Genomic DNA, 18,730 nt, shown 5'->3' with positions numbered 1-18,730 from the left:
GCACAGGGCATTGCTTTAGATGCAAAATTCAGGGTTCCTATGCTTTTGTTTTAAATGAAACCGCTCCAGAACGGTTTCATTTTAAAATAGTGTAGGATGAAGTTCAAACTTGCACTTTTAGTGCACTGCACTGAACGTTTCCCTAAACAGCAGGCACTAGGGTGGCCAACTCTTTGATAGTCTTTCACGGGACACTTGCCCACAAGGCGGTGATGACATCACGTCATTCACATTTGACCCGCCCCTTTTTTAATGTAAATATTTTTAATGGCTCTTAATTCCTGGCTTAATTGAAATGCAAATGGTTTGTCCTTGGGAGGTGATGGTCACGTTTTTTAACTGCAAACATGAGCATCAGGACCCCCGGAACCAAGCATTGGCATCTGAATGAAGCCAGGAGTCAGAGCGCTACAGCTCGACCTACAGGCTCAAAAGGAGCCGGGGTTGTGGAGCCGCCCAGAGAAACAAAGCAGCAGGCTGCAGTGCCATGCTGTGTACATGCCCACTTCAGTTTACAGAGTGGCTGTGCTGGAGGCAGGTTGTCCAGATGAAACTGCGTCCCGCACAGCCACTCTGCAAACTGCAGGACAGAGTCCCTAATTGCGAGACAATCCCGCGAAATGCGGGACAATTGGCCACCCTAGCCAATTACCTTGGGGTTTGTATTGTGCGTGGGAGGGTGCGGGGTGGTGGGGGGTTTGTGGGGAGTGGTAATGATATCATATTTTGTGTGCACGAGCACCATGAAAGTGGTTTAAAGTGGAATTGATATATAGCTTGAAAAAAAGTAGCATGAAAGAAATTGTGCTGTTTTAAACTATTATTTTGGACATTTCCTTTGATCGGAGGTCACCTGCCAGCTCCGCCCCTCTAAACCCCGCCTCCTCAGACATTGCCCACCCCCAAAACTCCGCCCCCATCCCGGGCCTTGTGGGATCCCGCACCAGATTTTTTCCATTTCCAGCACTGGATATACCAGTGTGTTAACTGCAGCCTAAGCTGCTAAGAGACCCCGAGTGCATTCATCGCCTCCCTGCACACGACGACACACCTGGAATTGTTAATGAACAGGAATGAAACGCAGCACTTATTGTGGCCCTGCAACATCCACACTTTTGTGAAACACAAGATCTACAAATCATCTAAAATGTATTTCTACAACATGTATCTCTGCTCCTCTGCCCATCCTGGCACCTGTATACCCATATCCACCTACCTGACTATAGCCCCCATTCCGATACGCCTGATTTACAGTAAATTCGAGGCATACCCCGCACCGTTGCTCTCACTTCCCATTTATTGTAAAGGCAGCAATTCCACTTAGTAGCATTTCCAAACACAAGAAGATGTGGCAGTGAAAAGGGGAACGTCAGAAAAAGGAAAAGACCTCTCCTCCTTTGAGGAACCTTGTGGCGCGCGTGCGGTTGCGCCACTGGCGCCCGGTTCCGCTTTCTCACCTTGAGATCCACCCCCCCCCATGTCCATTTACCACCAGACGGCCACAGAGACGCCACTTTCTTATTTATTGGTTGAAACATAGCGTCCAAACATACCTCTAGCGAGGGGCGGCCTAGGTACTGGAGATCCTGCAAGAAGAGACGGACCTCGTGCAGAAGGTTCTGGAAAGCTGTAGGACAATGCACCCATTTTCGAGTCAGTAGCTGCTGAAATTGAGGCTGGAAAACATTATGAAGAGGCAGTTTTAGTGCATGAAGAAAGAATAACTTTACTCGGTCTTCTGGAAATATGGGGACATATTAAACATTTTCAATGCTTTTTTCACCAGGGCAAAGGACAAAGCCTAGCGCAAGCACTACCCTGGTGCAAAACATGCTTTGAAAGAATATTTATTTTTTGCACTAGGGCCATTATTGGCCATTGGAGTGATAATTGCACTTGCACCAGTGCAAGGTTTCTGTAATGCCACCCTGGATGTCAACTTGCGTCACCGAACTCATATTTTAAGCCACTTTATGCATTTCACTAGGAGATACTGCACAGCCCCCCCCCCCCCCAGAACTTGAAATCATCTCTGGTTTCACCTGGGGCCCCTGTGAATTCAGAAATGTTGCGGGATGTACAGCTCAATGTAGGATCTTAAAAGTCTCCCATTCCCCCACATCTGATACTGGCCTTCCACCAGTCGATCCCAGTCTGCTCTTCTCGTAGTGGTTCCCCGGTACCGACTGTCACCGCTTTTCGGTGGGGGCAGCAGAAACCTGGAATGACCTTCCTCTGGCTTTACGGGGCACTGTGCATCATTTCACATTCCGCCGGTTATTGAAAACCACTCTTAAAATTCACCTACTCACGCTTCAGCGCCAAGATGCCCACGAGCGAACGTGTGCTTACCAAGTTCATTTCACATAACAGAGCACCAGCCCAGAGTCTTGCAACCCGTGGCTCTCCAAATGTTTGGACTAATCGCTGCCATGAATCATCACCATTGACTATGGCAGCTAGGGCTGATGGGATTTGTAGTTAAAAACAAACGGGGAGCAAAAGCTGGCAGGCCCCTGCTTACGTCTTCTCCCACTGCCATTAACTTGTGCTGCCCGCCGCCCCCTGCCCTCAAACCCTTCTACCACCCAAGCCTTTGTCTTCTGCCGCCCCCTCTAGCTAGGCACAAGACTGGTGGCTGCCTAGGGTGCGAGGACCAGAGGGGCACGTAGGGGGCACTTATAATAGCATATTCCTAAAACCGGAGTCTGCAATCTTTCACTCTCCAGATGTTTTTGACTACAGCTCCCATCAGCCCCACCAGCATAGGCAAGGCTGGAGGACCGTGGGGGCCATAGTCCAGTGCATTTGTTGGGCTGCAGGACCCTGCCTTAAAACATAACATCTGGCCCAGTTGTTAAGAGCAAAGGTGCCAAAAACGCCACTTTCCCTTCAGTCGCTGAAATAGCTCATTATACAACTGCCATATGTACTGAGTGTGTGGTGTGTGCTGATTGTGTGAGAAATCCTTAATGAATTTTAGAGAAAAAACGTGTGCTCCTTGACTATATATCACTAGACTCCATATTGCACGGATAACCCTAAATTAACTGTTTAGTGTGGGTACTAGCAAGCCTGCCCGCCAATAAAAAAAAAGAAAGCAAAAATGATATATCAGTGAAAACACATGACGTCATACTCACGCAACAGTGACTATGTGTACTGGGCTCCGGAATGTTTGGTGAAGGGTGGGCATAGCAAACAATGTATCAGGTTTTAACGCCATTTTGTTTTTCCAGCCACCGCTGTCCCGTTTCCCTCATATAGCGTAGGGTGGCCAACTTTTTTAGATCCTTTTGCGGGACACTTGCCCACAAGGCGGTGATGACGTCACAGCGTCATTCACTTTTGGCCTGCCCCATTTGTAATTTAAACAATTTGTTAATGACTCTTAACACGTGGCTTTATTGCAATGCAAATGGTTTGTCCTTGGGAGGTGAATAAACATAAGAAGCCGTGGTGACCACCAGCCGGAGCCAGATATGGACTCCGGCCCTGCCGGGCAACCCCATGGGGTGTGGCGGGGCAGTCTATCAGATGCTGATGGCCAGTCACCTTGCCACGGTGTGGACTCTTAGCACAGCCACTTGGTTGATGACGATTGCGCCTTGTATTGGGGAATTGGCGTTTCCCACTAGAAGTCATGGCTGGCTTTTGGGAGCGTAACCATCTGAGTTTGGGGTCTTGTGCTGGACAGCACCCCAACAGAGAGCACCTTGTGCAACGCCAAGTCCAGCCTCTTCCAAGTGAACCTCGATTTCAGGTCTTATTGTTTGGTCGAAGCCCCACCTCGCACCCGCAAATGTGTATCCATTGCATTGGGTATCAATGCCCCGTCCCCCCCACTCTGCTCACGCCTCCCTCCTTACCCCGCCCGGCCCGGTATATACATGTATATAATCTTATCCATCAACTATACTCAACCCCACTGACCCCTTCCAATACCGCAACGGTGGAACCACTGCATGCCGTGTGTATAGTTTCCGCATGGTCAACGCTTCTTATGGTCTTGCTGGAGTACCAGTCCCCAACTTCTGATCAGCTCCTATGCACATGCTCACTCTGTACCAGGAGTCTGCAACCTTTCCCACTTCAGGTTATTTCGACTACAACTCCCATCAGCCATAGCCAGAATCATCAACGGTAAAGGGGTCATGGGAGCCGTAGTGCAAAACATCTGGAGAACCACAGATCCCTACTCTGTACCTTACCTCTTCCTCCTTCCCACAGCTGGCATGCCACCTGTCCCCACTGTACCCCCTCTCTTCATGGTCTGCCACCGGTACCCTAACAGTTTTCGAACGTTCTAATTGCGTCCATATCGCTGCGTCCTGCTGCTGTGAAGCGTTATTGCGCACCACTCGGTTGGTTCATAATATAGAAAACCCCTCGTATTGGTAACCAATGCCCTAGGTTTGGCTCAGTGGTCGAAGTGTACGAAAAGAAGTAATGGAACCATGCTCCCTGCTGGCCTGACCCCGCTGCCCACAAAACTCATTGCCACGCCCCCTCCCACGCGCCATACAAACTCCGAAACAACTGCGCCTGCTGTTTAAGGGACCGTACACTGCAGTGCATTCCGAAACGGTTTCTTTTTAAAATAAAAGTATAGAAACAGTAAAACTTAATTTAAAAAAGTAGCGGCGCACCGCCACCCACCGCTCCCGCCCACTTCGACCACTGGTCTGGCTGAGACCAATTGTTCAGGGGTGAAAGAGGAACAAACAAGCCCCCAGCTCGCAGCACCTAACCTTCTGCTGATTGGCCCCAAGCTCGCGGGAAACCCGGGACCTAATTCGCCAAGGAAATGCAAGTGTGCAAGGTGCAACATATGCAAAGTTGAGCATGCGCACAATTTGTCCGTCTCCCCTGCAACGCATCAGACTGCACATCATTGTATTGTGCCCGATATCACGAGGGTCCGTGCCATGGGAGGGTTACCTGATGCCATCCAGCCCATGGCTCGATTAGGAGTTTGGTTCCAGTGGTGAAACTTCTTACAATTACCATTAATGGGTGTTTTATGACTCTGGCAATTTCCAGTTTCGTTTTCAAAACTCTTATTTCCACCTGATTTTCTGTGCAGGTAATTAGGACTCCAAAACGGGGGGATAGCGGAGAAGGTACGCATGACTTAGAATTATGCGGACTTTGCTGGGCACCCGGTACTTGCCTCATGTAGTACGGTAAATGAGTAGCTATGCACTACAGGGACCCACTGCACGCTTGTACTTCCTCACTTAGCAGACACGCATCTTCACCATCAGCGACCTCATGAAATTCTTTGCTCGGAGCTTGTGGATCAGCCAACCTCTCGTGAGTGTGGTTTCCTCTGTGGCCGTTTCACTCTTTTGCATTTCCTTTCCGGGTGCATGCCAGTTTAGCCTGTGCAAATTGGCTCAGGGCACTGTCCAAGTCTTCATCCACACATCTGCTTGCACTCACTCGCATTTTGGCCCTGCACAGGTTACGCATGCATGGTTGAAATGTGCGCTAGAGCAACTCGGATTTGCACAGGTTGATGAATTAGGCAACTGGTGTGACGAATCCTTGTATATCGTCCCTTCTGCCCTAGGGGGAGCCCCTTCACATGAGGCCAGGCAGGTGAGGCTGCTACCTCATAGTCCCCCGGGGGGTGGTAGTCAGCGGGAGGATCGCAAGGGGAGGGATCCCCCTATGGGACTAAGGATGACTTCTTGGGGAGAATGCAGTATGTCCATAAAACATTCCAACCTTGCTCACCCACATTCCCGGGACACAATACACTAGTTCCCCACACTTCCATATACCTGGGTCAAGTAGATAAATCAATCCTTGTGAGGACCACTGAGATTAGGAAAAGTAGGGACTACTTGCCCGAAGTATGCTGGAAAACTGGGATGATGAAGAAGAGTCCAGCAAACCCAACAGAGAGGGATCATAATCATACTGGGACGAAGAAGATGTGCAGAGTTATGAAGAGCGCTCTGTAGAACCAAAGTGAGCATCTCAGTCTATATGGACATAGTTAACAGTATAAAAATGAATGAAGGCCAACAGAAGAGAGCAGAAGAAGCAGCCTATTGGTACGAGACGCTGAGAAACCCAGGAAGTGCAAAGGAGAAGCTGGCAAGGCCGAGGGAAAGCCGAGAGCAGCCCACTCTCAGTATTGCAGGAATAACATAATTCCTTTACCCGAGGGTGCTGCTGAAGTCCGGCAGAGAAAGGGAAACTGTGGGACGATGGTGTGACGAGTGAGAGTGATGCTGACACCATCCAGAACGAAACGAAGCCTTAGAACCGGCAAGGACGGGAAGCAGAGATGCTGTGCAATGAAGGAAGAGTGGAAGAGGACCCCAGCAACAATCGGCTAAGCACGCCACCAAGAACTGAAGGTAACAGATGATGCTCAGGGACCAGCAGGGGCAAGCTAACATGGGAGGTGACAACGCGATACAGGTATAATTAATAAAAGTACCCGCTTCCTCGTCACATTACTTTGCAGAAGAATATCCCATGTTCATTGAGAAGACAAACCAAGTTCGAGGATCCAAAAAGAAATGGTACAAACCAAGAAGCTAACCAAAGTGCTTGGCAGGAGAGTATACCAAGCCTGTACAGTAGAGAAATTAGGGTCAGTGACCTGAATTAAAACAGTGAAAATCAAGAAGCTGCTAAGAGGCCTTAGGACCCAAAGAGAAGAAATAGGAAGAAGTGGGGAAAAGCCTATGCCTGGCAGGATAGTGAACCGGGTATAGGGGAAGCCCAGGAAAGAGAAAGAGACTTCCTCCAATGTGCATCTTCCTTGTGGCAGTACCTGGCAGGCGAGTACACCAGGTCTGCCGAACACAAGTCTGTGGGTCATCCACAAATAAAGCCTGAAAAATCCCTCCCGCCTGGTGTCAATGAACATTGTGAAAGAAGCCAAGAGAAAGGAGTCCTTCTCTTGTCATTGTGAAAAGCCGGGGAAAGGCCAGGGAAAGGGAATCGTCCCACCCTGGTGTTTGTGAATATTGTGTGAAAGGCCAAGGGTAGGGAGTCATTTTCTCGGCATTATGAGAAGCCTAAGAAAGACCAGGCGGAGGGAGTTGCTCCCCCTGACATTGTGAATTGCAAGGAAATGCCCAGAAGAAGGAAGTCGTTCATCCTAGCGCTGTGAAAAGTATTGAGTAACCTGAGGAAGGTTGGTAGGAGTGGGAGTAAATCCCCCTAACAATGTGGAGGTACAACACTTTCTTTTTCCTTGTGTGCTGGTGGAGTACCAAGCCAAGAAGGCTTTTGAGACTTTTGGTTTTGACCTTTTTGAAGAGCTTTTCCTTTTTGATCACCCAAAAGTGAACTTTGGTTTATCATCCAGATGAAGGGAGCCATTTCTCTGGACCAAGAAGATCACCACTTTACTTAGTTTAATAGAGCATAAGGGAAGGAAATAGGTTTTGACACAAAACGGTGGACTACTTGCTTTGACGGACATCCTGACAGATTCCTTAGTATTTACTTGAGGCAGGGAAAACCCTCTTAGTAATAGGGTCAGACAGGGTTTTCTCTTTTCTTTCCTCATTAATAAAAGTCTATAGGCAAAAGTATGTCACCTCTGCGTCAGTCTCCCACTTCTACACCCGTACACTGCATAAGTTGCACATTGTCGTGGTGTGCGTCAGCTTGCAGCCTAAATTGGAGGTGGGTGGTTATTCTGTTTTGGGTTTTTGTGCAGTCAGGAACTCCCAGTGACAGTGTTCAAGGGGTTGGCAGTTCAATGGGTTAATAGAGGACTTAAGGTACTAAAAACTAAGCAGCCATTTCACCCCAGTCCCATCCTTCTTAGTCTACGGCAACCTGCCACAACCGTTCCTGAAATGCTGATATTAAGAACACATTTCCCTCTGGAATTGTGCACACAATTAGGGATTTCCCCCATGGAATAGCAGCAGAGTGGAGCGAGCAGAACTCCACCCTGCAAAGGGCAGAGCTACACAGTATAAATACCCGGTGCTGGAAAGGAACTGGGGCAACTCCCCTCACCTCCTCCCCTTCATGCAGATTGTCGGTGGTGTGGTCGGGACTGAGGGGCAGAGGTATGTGTTGAATGATGTACGTATGCTGAATTTAGGATGCTGGCGGCTTTGCCTAAAAACCAAAGTGCATTTTGGGACCATAAGAATGACCACCGGTTTATCCAACATGTCTGTGCTAGCAATTATGCAACGCACATAGGGTATATTGCTCATTTCCTCTATCAGAATAGTGACCCTGACAGTAAGAAGTGTGCCGTGCATGAGACATGTATACAGCTTTGGATGATTTATTTGAGTTTAGGCTGTTGAGCTTTGGGCAACTTTCCGATGCAGTCTGTGAAGTCGCAGCTCGGCTGTATGCACAGAAGCGCTGTTTCGAGGCGTGCAGCTGAGCAGCGATAAGTGAGACTCGCACCAGTTTCCTGAACACTGTGTCTCAGACACAGCATTCAGAAGACTCAAGACAGTCAGGGGCAGAGAGCATACTCAACTTTGGGGGCTTGGGACTCATGCCTGCACGGAGCGGCGCTCCGGCAGAGCACAACAGCTCCGTCTTTTTCCAGCCCAATTCCTGCCCTGTAAATACCAGTAACATTGCAGAATATCAGACACATCTCTTCCAATTGAACAGGTCTGCCCATTCGCGCGCCCCAGGTGCCTCGGTAATTATGTATTGTTTTACTCATGTCATACAAGCCAACATATGTGTTTTTTTTATATAAAGCAAGGCATGCAGAAAGGGACAGCTCAGAGCGCCAAATACTGTAACATATTGAAATGCATGATTATAGCTCCAGGTGGTCGGCGTATGTGTGCTTGGGGATATCCATTGCACAGCCGTAGACTGAGTTTTGAAACCGAAAGCAAACTTCAGTGCGGAACCGGAACCGGAACCGGATCCCAGGAGGAGCGCACATCCAGTTCAGAAACCTTTTCTGCTGTTGCTAGTCTGCCATCTAGTGGCCATTTACATGTAGCACACCCCATCTTCCTTTTAAAATAGCTAAACTGTTTAAGAAAGCTCTCCGATTATAACAGTTTACTTTCTGCGGTGGCAGGTGGCGATTATTTTCAGTGGAGGGGCGTAAATGTTCCAGTAAGCAGCGGAAAATGCTAGCATGCCGGCTGCATTAACTATGGGAGTACTGCCAGTGTACACTTATATTGCCTTTGGCCAGTAACACCAGCCTACTAATGCAATATTTGTACTCAGTAAAAAGCGGCTTTCAGGCTGGCTGTACCAATGTGTTAGTATTGAAACTTCTGCTGGCTTTCTCTAGTACATCCAGGACTGTCAGAACACACCCACGTTGGCGTCGCTCAATAATGCTAGTACCGCCACTGTAAGAATGCACCCATGGTGGATTTGTACCAATTTCGATTGGGTCATAATAGTAATACATGTATATTTGTCCTATGTAAGACACTTTAGATTAAAGCGATATATAAACAAACACGTTATTATTAAATATAATTTGCCCAAAAATGCCAATTTAAGTACACCGTATGTGGCATTTACCCAATAATGTCCAACATTGGCACTTGAGAACACACTTGTTTCATTGCCTTTGCCCAATAATGCCAGTATTGACACTGTAAGTACACACTTGTTGCATTGCCTTTGTGCAATAATGCCAGTATTGAAACTGTACACACTCTTGTTTTCTTTGCAAAAAATTATGCCACTAAAAGAACACAAGCTACCGGCCATCACATTGGTTCACCTGTACTATTCAAACCCTCACCAAACCACACACTAGCCCGTATAAGCCCCGGCACTTGGAAATGCCCATCCCCGTCACGCACAGTTACACTATTTATTTATTTGTAGGGCGCCGAAAGCCTGCGGGCATCGGGGCACCAACATAAAGACAGGACGACAATAACAATACAAAGAAACAGAAGAGACTATGCGCATAGATATAGACATACACCAATGCCTGCAGATATGCACTCATGGGCTCACATTCACACATACACACATGTGCTCATATTCAGACATTTAAAGTGCACGTACTCAGATGTGCTCATATTCAAACAAAATTCACACAAATTCAGAACTTTCCTCATTTAAAAGAAGAACCCTGTGCTTCAGGGCCCTGGACACCATTCCTTTTTCGGAGCACGTGAAGCAACAGCAAACAGGAAGCCAGGAGGGAAGTGGTTTTAGAGCTATTCCCAGCCCTTAGCTGCATGCAAAGCATAGAGTTTCTGGAAATTTTCAGGAAAATGATTGTAACATTATGTCCCTGGCAGGCCAAACATTCTAAGCAAAACATGGAAAATGGTCAAGCTGATGCTACAAAGCCCACATCAATACACAAAGCTGATTGGATGAAAGGAAGATTGAACTTTAAAAGCAAGGAGACATTACCCAAATACAAGTCAAATGGCATCACATAACTGGCAGACATAACAGAATGGGATATGTACAAGGCAGAATTCCAGGCGAGAAAAGGGTGGTTTAACAGGACGCTCCTCACAATAGCCTCTGTCTTCGTACCTAACAGTGGCCAGAACGAATTCTGCTGTGCAGTATTAAAAGAGTCAGTTGACTTCGCAGACTTCGCATATGGGGGGATGCTGCTAGCAGGAGATCTCAACCTGGCATTCAACCCCAAAGGGAAATCTCCAGGGGCACATATATGGGCACGACCCAACCATCCAAAGCTCTCATTCGAGGATTGGAGGCGGCTGGGCTGGTGGACAGCTGCAGACACTTGAATCCCAATGTGCACGACTATTCATTTTATACGCATGTGCACAGGGTGTACTCTAGGTTGGACTACATTATGGTGGGAGTGAGCTCTGGGACCAGGATAAGAGCAGCAGAAACAGGCACCATCACACACTCAGACCATGCCCCAGTCGTCGTCACGCGAGACCTGCAATCGAAGGAACACAGATCCTCCTACTGGAGGCCCAATACCTCCCTACTTAACGATCCAGTGTGCAAACAGGAGACTGGCGAAGGGATTAGACGTTTCTTCGAGGAGAATGCCCAGGGAGATAACAGGGAGGAGACATGATGGGAGGCATTCAAGGCCTATATTAGGGGTGTGATGATTTTGAAAGGGGGTGGGGCTCCAAAGAATGCGAGCACTCGAGATAGACAACCTGGTAGCGCAGCTAAAAGAACTGGAAGTACAGTACAGGGAATCCGGCTCTCGAAAGACCTATAGAAAACCTCTAGCCATTAGAAGCCAGGTTAACTTGATCAAGTCGAACAAATCAGAATTTACCCTGTTAAAAATAAAGCAACTATATTATGAACAGGGAAACAAGGCGAGCAACCAGTTAGCTTCAAAATTTAAAGCCTGAGCCAATAAGGGGGCAGTCGGAGCGATGCCAACTACTGGCGGGAGCAGGGTCTCCTGTGAACAGAAGAAGCGCATGGTATTTGATGACGTCTATATAGGGTTGTACACCTCCGACTCTCCGAAGTCTGATCTGATGGAAGCTTTTTTAAGCAGATCCAGTTTACCGAAATTGACGATGGAGCAGAGGGAGAGGTTAGAAGGGGATTTAACAAAAGAAGAGAGTCTAAAATCCGTTAGCTCCCGAAAAGAGCGCAAAGCCCCCCCCAGGGTTGGATGGGTTCACACCAGAATGTTATAAGGTCTATTCCAGTAAGCTTCTAGAGCCACTGGATGCCTTATTCAACACAATATGGAGAGAGGGCCCCGCCCCGGTGTCAAACTGGAGATTAAATTATGCCTCCTATTGTAACAATTGTATGTATATTGGCCTACGCCAAGTCGCTTAAAACTGTACGCGAATAACTCTACGGCAAGGTCTTGACCTTAGAAATCGATGTAAGCCGCCATCTTGAATCAAGCCGCCATTTTAGGTTCTCTTGCTGAGTAAAAGTCACCCTGTACATCAAAATGGTGGACGATGCCATTCCGAACAGAATCTGGTCATCATGACCTCAGTGCAGCTAATATATAACTTGCCTGCAGGCTACTTGTTAGGGTCGCGAACTGAGACCTTGTCCTTCTGTTGACCTGTGTGTAAATGAATTACCTGTATCAACGGAACTGATCTATGCGCATACTGATGTATATATTAAATGTTGACCTGGCAGAGTCCCTAGAGCAGTAATACATTCATGGAATGGTTAACCCGCGAACGGGTTGGACGAAAGGCTGGAGAAATGTATATAAACCTGATTGTCCCAATGCACAGTCTCTCACTGAATACATCGAACCCCGTTGAAGTTCGTTGTGTTGTACTGAGGGCCGATAGCTATCCGATCTGTCATTGACTTTGTCACTGCTTGACATTAAAATAAAGTACTTTGTATGTTCCTTTGTAACCAGTGTTTGGCGTGTTTCCTTTGGGCTTCCCGGCCTCACATTATTTTTCTGTTTTCACAGTTGGCACCAGAATAGGGACCCTCAAGATTGATGCCGGACCATTGAAGGTTGACGCATGCTATCGAACCGGGATCGGACGGTGTGATACTACGGGCCCGACTGAACGAGACGCGACACGTCTACAGCGCTGCACGATCCGATCCTTGGACGATAGCCGTGTGGTCGGAGACGGCATCTTGACGAGGGTCCACTTTTGAGGCGGCCAGATTTGCCGAAATCACAAAACACAAGGTAAAATTTGTTAGGTAAGTTCTTTGATAAACCATACGGTCCTCCTTAGGTTTGGTCAGGTGAGTCGTGACCCGACTCTTAATTTAACCCTGACAATTTGAATTTGGCGCATTGTATCTGCAGACACAATTATTGACCAGGTAACACCAAGTATTTGAGAAATGCCTGGGAAATTGTCTAGCTGCTTTAGGGCATTATTCCGCAGCGATAGACAATCTTTGGAATTTAGCCACCCGGCACCACAGGAGGGGTCGCCAGCGTTTACTATGTATTGTAGGCATGGCATTGGAAGTGTAGTATTTAATGATATTTGGCACAGACAAACCAGACATGCCTCCGAACTTCAGTGGCCAATCAATGGTAGTTTTGAGATCCCTCGTATTGAATACTTAGAGTCGGTCTTGTTAAAGAAAAAGGCCAGACCCGCAGCATTTGATGTTCTGCAGAATTGGAAAAAAGAAGCGTTGGAGCAGCTTAATAGTAGGGAAAAAAATGCGCGCCGTCAAAAAATGAACGCTGAAAAGGCGTTGTTATATGATCAGGACAAACAGTTTGAGTCAGTTAGGGATATGGATAGGGCTCTCGGTATTCAGAAAATCTATCCTTCTAAAGACCTTCATGTTTCTGATGAGTTTCTCGACAAATTGTTAAACGAGCGAAGGCCTGGTGCCTCTGCACCACCTCCATATGATCCTCTTCCTGTTGCTTTGCCTCTTCCTGCTGTTATTCCTGCTCTCCCTGCTCAACCTGCTGTTCCTATTCTTCCGGCTGTTGTCCCTCCGCCTGCTCTACCAACTCTTCCCATTGTACCAGTAATAACACCTCCATTGAATCTGCCTGCACCTCCACTCCCGAGTGGTTCCGAACCGACTATAGTTGATCGAGGTGTGGGGTCGAAGGTTGTTACTCGTAATACTGTCCCTATAGATAAGAAGCAGGATTTGTTTGTATGGGCTAAGCATTGTATGGAGAGAGATGATCGAGCTAATGTTTTTGCCACACTGTCTAATATGGATAATTTTCCTGAGAAAAATGTTTTCATTGAAGGTTTAGGGATTCATTTAGGTGTAATGTGGGGTAAATTAAATAATGTGGATCTCCCACAGGGGCTGAGGGATCTGAATACTTTAGCACTTTCAAGAGACACTGTGGAGAAAGTACATGAGCATGTCGAGAGGTTATTTGAGTATAGGAGAGATTTGGAGAAGTTACGGAATGAGGATGATGAAGAAGAGAGTATGTATGTACAGAAACGATTTCTTCCGTGTCGTAAATGGGCATCTGAGGAAGCGCGAATTTGTACAAAAGATGCGATTAGATGGATTTCGGATTTATCGATAACTCCAGTTGAGGTATATGACACATACAGTCAATATACGCTAGAAATGCAGAGGAAGGTGATTCAGGTAATGGTAGAGTACCTGCAGGATGAATGTGTGAGGAAGAAGGTTAGCTGTCCCACAGAGTTACTGGGTATTTATAAGAGAGCTTTTTCACATGACACGTCTTCGACTGCTTTAGCGCTCGACTTAGCTCTGTTGCTTAATAAGCGTTCGGAGTTGCCTTTATCTCAGTTGCCTATGAGAGAGGTACCTCCGACATTTGTCCCAAAAGTTGAGATTCCCGCTAATGTTGCAGCGGGTACAGCTGCTGTGGACATTCCCGCACATTATGTATCGCAGTTTGTTCACGTCCCGTTTTCCCGACAGGAAGTGAACACTATTAGGCAATCTATTCCGACATTAGGAAAAATCCGACAGGATTCTATAAAGAGATAGAGTCCGTCTTGCAATTCTCAGTGTTCACCCTAGGCGATATTGACTTGTTATTCCGTGTACTCCTGCCCGTAGATTTGTGGAAGCAGGTTAGAACAATAGATAATGCACCTGGGTTGGGAGATACGTGGGCTAATATAACTAGGCTTGACGGGGAAAGGCCAGCTGGTGAGAGACCGCCTCAGGTGATACTCACTTTGCCCGACAGAATCATTGCAAAATTAAAAACTATAATTCCCGAAAAAAGAATTATTTGGGACAAGCTTACGGCCTGTGTCCAAGGAAAATCTGAGAGTGCCACCGAGTTCTTTAATCGGTTCGAACAACTATTCTCGGACTTCAGTGGACAGGATTTAGCCACAGAGTCTGGAAAAAGGTTATTTGTGGACAAATTTGTGCGTGGATTGCTGCCTGACATCCAGTCACAGATTATGTCTTCCGAGAGCACTTGGCAGGCGAAATCCCAATCAGAAGTACTGCACATGGCTCAGTACTACGAGAACCGTGTCATTAATGAAAAAGATAGAGTCGAGAAGAGAAAAGGAGACTTAAAGACTAAAGTATTGTTACAACAAATTGTTAGAGGCCCCAGAGGGGGTAGTTCACATATTAGAGGTCAATATGTTCCACAAGGGAACGTGCCCTTGGGTCCTGTGAACATTAACCAGTGTGCCTATTGTCGCCAGGAGGGTCATTGGCGTGCACAATGCCCTGTCCTTCGAGAGAGGTCGAATAACACATTTGGGAGTATGGGTAGACGACCCAGAGGTCGCCCCGGGGTGGGGGGCCCTGGTAGAGGTCAGTTTTCGCAGGATCCTCAGCAACCTTTTTCACAGGACAATCAGATTTCGAGTGTGTATACTAGAAACATATTCGATCACCCTTCTGCTGCTTACCTCTCTGAGGAGCTTCCTCTTGACGATATTCTGTTTCGTTAGGATTGCCCGAAGCAGGGTTTGGAACCTACACCTATTCCCGTTAGTCAGAAAGGTCCCTACGTTGAAATGGTAGTGGGAAATAGGAAACATAAGTTCTTGATGGACACTGGAGCACAGAAGTGCTCCATTGATCATTCTCGGGTTCCAAACTTTCCACTGTCAGGGCAAACCAATGTCTCTGTAGGGTTTTCTGGCACACCAGTTGTTTGTCCAGTTTCTTCGCCGGTACCCATTTCTTTGGGTCCCTTTACGGACCACTGTCCATTTCTTTTGACTTCGAATTGTGGAGAGAATTTGTTGGGGTTGAATTTGTTGAAGGAATTAAATGCGGTAATTCATTGTTCATCTGATGGAGTGCGTTTGACAATTTCACCACAGCAGTTTTCTGTTTCACAATTTTTGACTAGACCTTTGCCACCAGAATTCAGTAATGTCCCAGAATGTTTATGGGCAATTGAATACAATGATGTCGGTGTTCTACAGATTGAGCCTGTTAAAATAGTTTTGAACCATGGTATTAAGCTGCCACGCATCCCGCAGTATAAGATCTCGGTTGAAGGTGAGCGAGTTTTGAAGAGCATTGTTTCCGAATTTGTGCATCGTGGGGTGATTGAGGAGATTACAGGAAGTTTGTGCAATAGTCCGATTTTACCCGTCTACAAAAAAGGCGATAATGCCATTGCGTTTCGTTTTATAATTGATTTGCGTGCCATCAATAGAGCTGTCGCTCTGCAATTTCCAATTGTGCCTGATGTGACGACGATATTAACTATGATTCCAGCTACGGCTACTTACTTCAGTGTTGTGGACCTGAAGAATGGTTTCTTCAGTATTCCTATACACAAGGACAGTAGATATTTGTTCGCGTTCACCTTAGGGGGACGCTCGTTCACATTTACTCGTGCACCTCAAGGTTACACCGAGAGTCCTAGCATTTACAGTAGGGCCTTGAAAGAACAGCTTGATACTCTTGAATTACCCCCCTACTTGTGCCCTGCTTCAGTATGTTGATGACTTGCTTTTAGCAGCAGATTCTGAGAGCTCTTGTAAAGAGGGCACTGTATTGTTGCTCATCCATCTAGCTAAGCATGGTCACAAAGCTTTGCTTAAAAAGTTTCAATATTGTTGCCAGGGGGGTCGCCTATTTATGCTACCTCCTGTCAAAGGAGGGAAGAAGATTGACACCTGAAAGAATAAAACACATTTCTGGCATGTCTGTCCCAAATGCACAGAAGGAAGTCAGAGCCTTAATAGGTATGGCTTCTTACTGTAGGTTATGGATCCCGAACTTTTCACTAGTGATAAAACCGATGTTGGCCTTGACAAAGAAGGGCATTTCTTCGCCACTGCCATGGAAATCGGAACATCAACAATCATTTGAGCTTCTCAAGACTGTATTGTGCTCTGCACCGGTTTTGGGTACACCAAATTACAACAAGGCCTTTGTGTTGTTTGTGCATGAATGTGATGGATGTGCTTTGGCTGTATTAACGCAGGAACATGGAGGGAAGAATAGGCCGTGTGGTTACTACTTTTCCGCCCTTGATCTTGTTGCATGCGCTTTGCCAAGATGTTTGCGAGCTGTCGCTGCTGCTGCCGCGTCTGTAAAGCAGAGTGAGGGAATGGTCCTAGGCCATGATCTAACCCTGATGGTACCTCACTCTGTAGATGTTCTATTGAACAAAACCCAAACGCAACACCTCACTTCTGCACGATTGACAAGATATGAATTGATCTTGTTTGCTCCCCACATCCAAATTAGGAGGTGTTGTGTTCTTAATCCGGCTGAACTCCTACCTTTCCCGCAAAATACTGTTTGCGGTGATGAGTCACATGACTGCCTGTATACTACTGAACAAGAAACAAAGGGCAGAATTGATCTTAAGGACACTCCTTTGGATAATGCACAAGGGGAGCTGTTTTGTGATGGCTCCTGCTTCAAACTTCCGGATGGTACATCCACAGCTGCTTATGCAGTCACTACATTAGGTAGGGTTGTAGAGACCAAGCGAATTACGCATAACTCTGCGCAGGCTGCAGAGATTATAGCACTAACCCGAGCTTGTGAGCTTTCCGAAGGGCTAACGGTGAATATATATACTGACAGTCAGTATGTTTTTGGGGTGGCTCACAACTTTGGGAGACTTTGGTCAGAGAGAGGGTTCCTAACTTCACATGGGACCAAGATTCAGCATGGTCACCTGATAGTACAATTGCTCTCGGCGCTTGCGCTCCCTAGTCAGTTAGCGATTATGAAATGCGCAGCGCACCGCAAGATCACAGATGATGTAGGAAAAGGGAATGCTTTCGCTGATCAGATAGCCAGACAAACTGCCACAGATCTTCACACAGAAATGTATGCTCTAAGAGAAACTAGGGATGCCTATGTAATAGACGAGGATATTGGGTCTGTGCGGGATATCCAAGCTGATGCCACAATGGAAGAATCTAAGAAATGGCTGAAGGCCTGGGGAAATTAGATGATGATGGGTGTTGGGTGGACACAGTTGAAGGGAAATGGTTACTTCCTAATGCCTACATAGTCATGATGGTTACTATGGAACACGGTCCCACACATGTGTGTGCTCAACAGATCATGAAAATGTTAGAGAAAGTTTGGGTAAATGATAAGATTTCGAAAATTGCTCAGCATTATGCCCAAAATTGCATGATTTGCCTACAGCACAATGTGGGGAAGGGGACAGGTACTCCAAGGGGTAGCTTTGGGCCTCCTTCTGTCTCGTTTGAAGTGATTCATTTTGATTTTATTGAGATGGAGCTGTGCTATAGCTTGAAATATGTCCTTGTGGTCATTTGTGCCTTTAGTAAATGGGTTGAGGCTTTCCCTGTCAAAGATGCTACAGCCATGACCACTGCGAAAATTATGATAAAGGAGTATTTTCCGCGGTTTGGGTTGCCAAGAGTCATTTGGTCGGACAATGGTCCACATTTTGTTGCTGCTGTAATTTTGCAGATATGTACGGCACTACATATTGATAAACGATTTCATTCGGCTAGACATCCTCAAAGTGCCGGTTTGGTAGAGAGACATAACGGTATCCTAAAGAATAAGCTCGCTAAGACGTGTGCCGGTACCAAACTAAAATGGCCGGACACCTTACCGATCGTGTTACTAGCCATGCGCACTACCCCTCAAACTAAGACTGGGCTCTCTCCATTTGAGGTGGTGATGGGGAGGCCTGCCAATATTTGGGGTCTCCCGAAACCTAAAGCACTGTGAAGTGTTGAGAATGTATTGCTTTCAGACTACTGTAACCAGTTGACTAAAAATCTGTATTTCATTTATCATCAGGTACGATTAGCTTTACCTGTACGCTACGAGGGCACAGGTCACAACATCCGGCCTGGAAGCTGGGTCCTGGTGAGAGCATACGAGCGGTCCTCTTGCCTCG

General features: G+C 46.8%; 1 protein-coding gene across 1 annotated transcript in view; it reads right to left on the bottom strand.

The window, feature by feature from the left end:
* Window positions 1-18,730, bottom strand: part of EXOC3L4 (exocyst complex component 3 like 4) — a 336,215-nt gene that overhangs the window by 47,359 nt on the left and 270,126 nt on the right. The window contains exon 9 of the mRNA XM_069638116.1: window positions 1,554-1,676. Coding sequence (XP_069494217.1) covers window positions 1,554-1,676 — 123 coding nt within the window. The remainder of the gene's footprint in view (window positions 1-1,553; window positions 1,677-18,730) is intronic.

The sequence above is a fragment of the Ambystoma mexicanum genome, chromosome 14, assembly GCF_040938575.1.
Source record: "Ambystoma mexicanum isolate Mex_15411 chromosome 14, UKY_AmexF1_1, whole genome shotgun sequence".
Classification (NCBI taxonomy): Eukaryota; Metazoa; Chordata; class Amphibia; order Caudata; family Ambystomatidae; genus Ambystoma; species Ambystoma mexicanum.
This window is presented reverse-complemented; position numbering and strand designations above follow the sequence as displayed.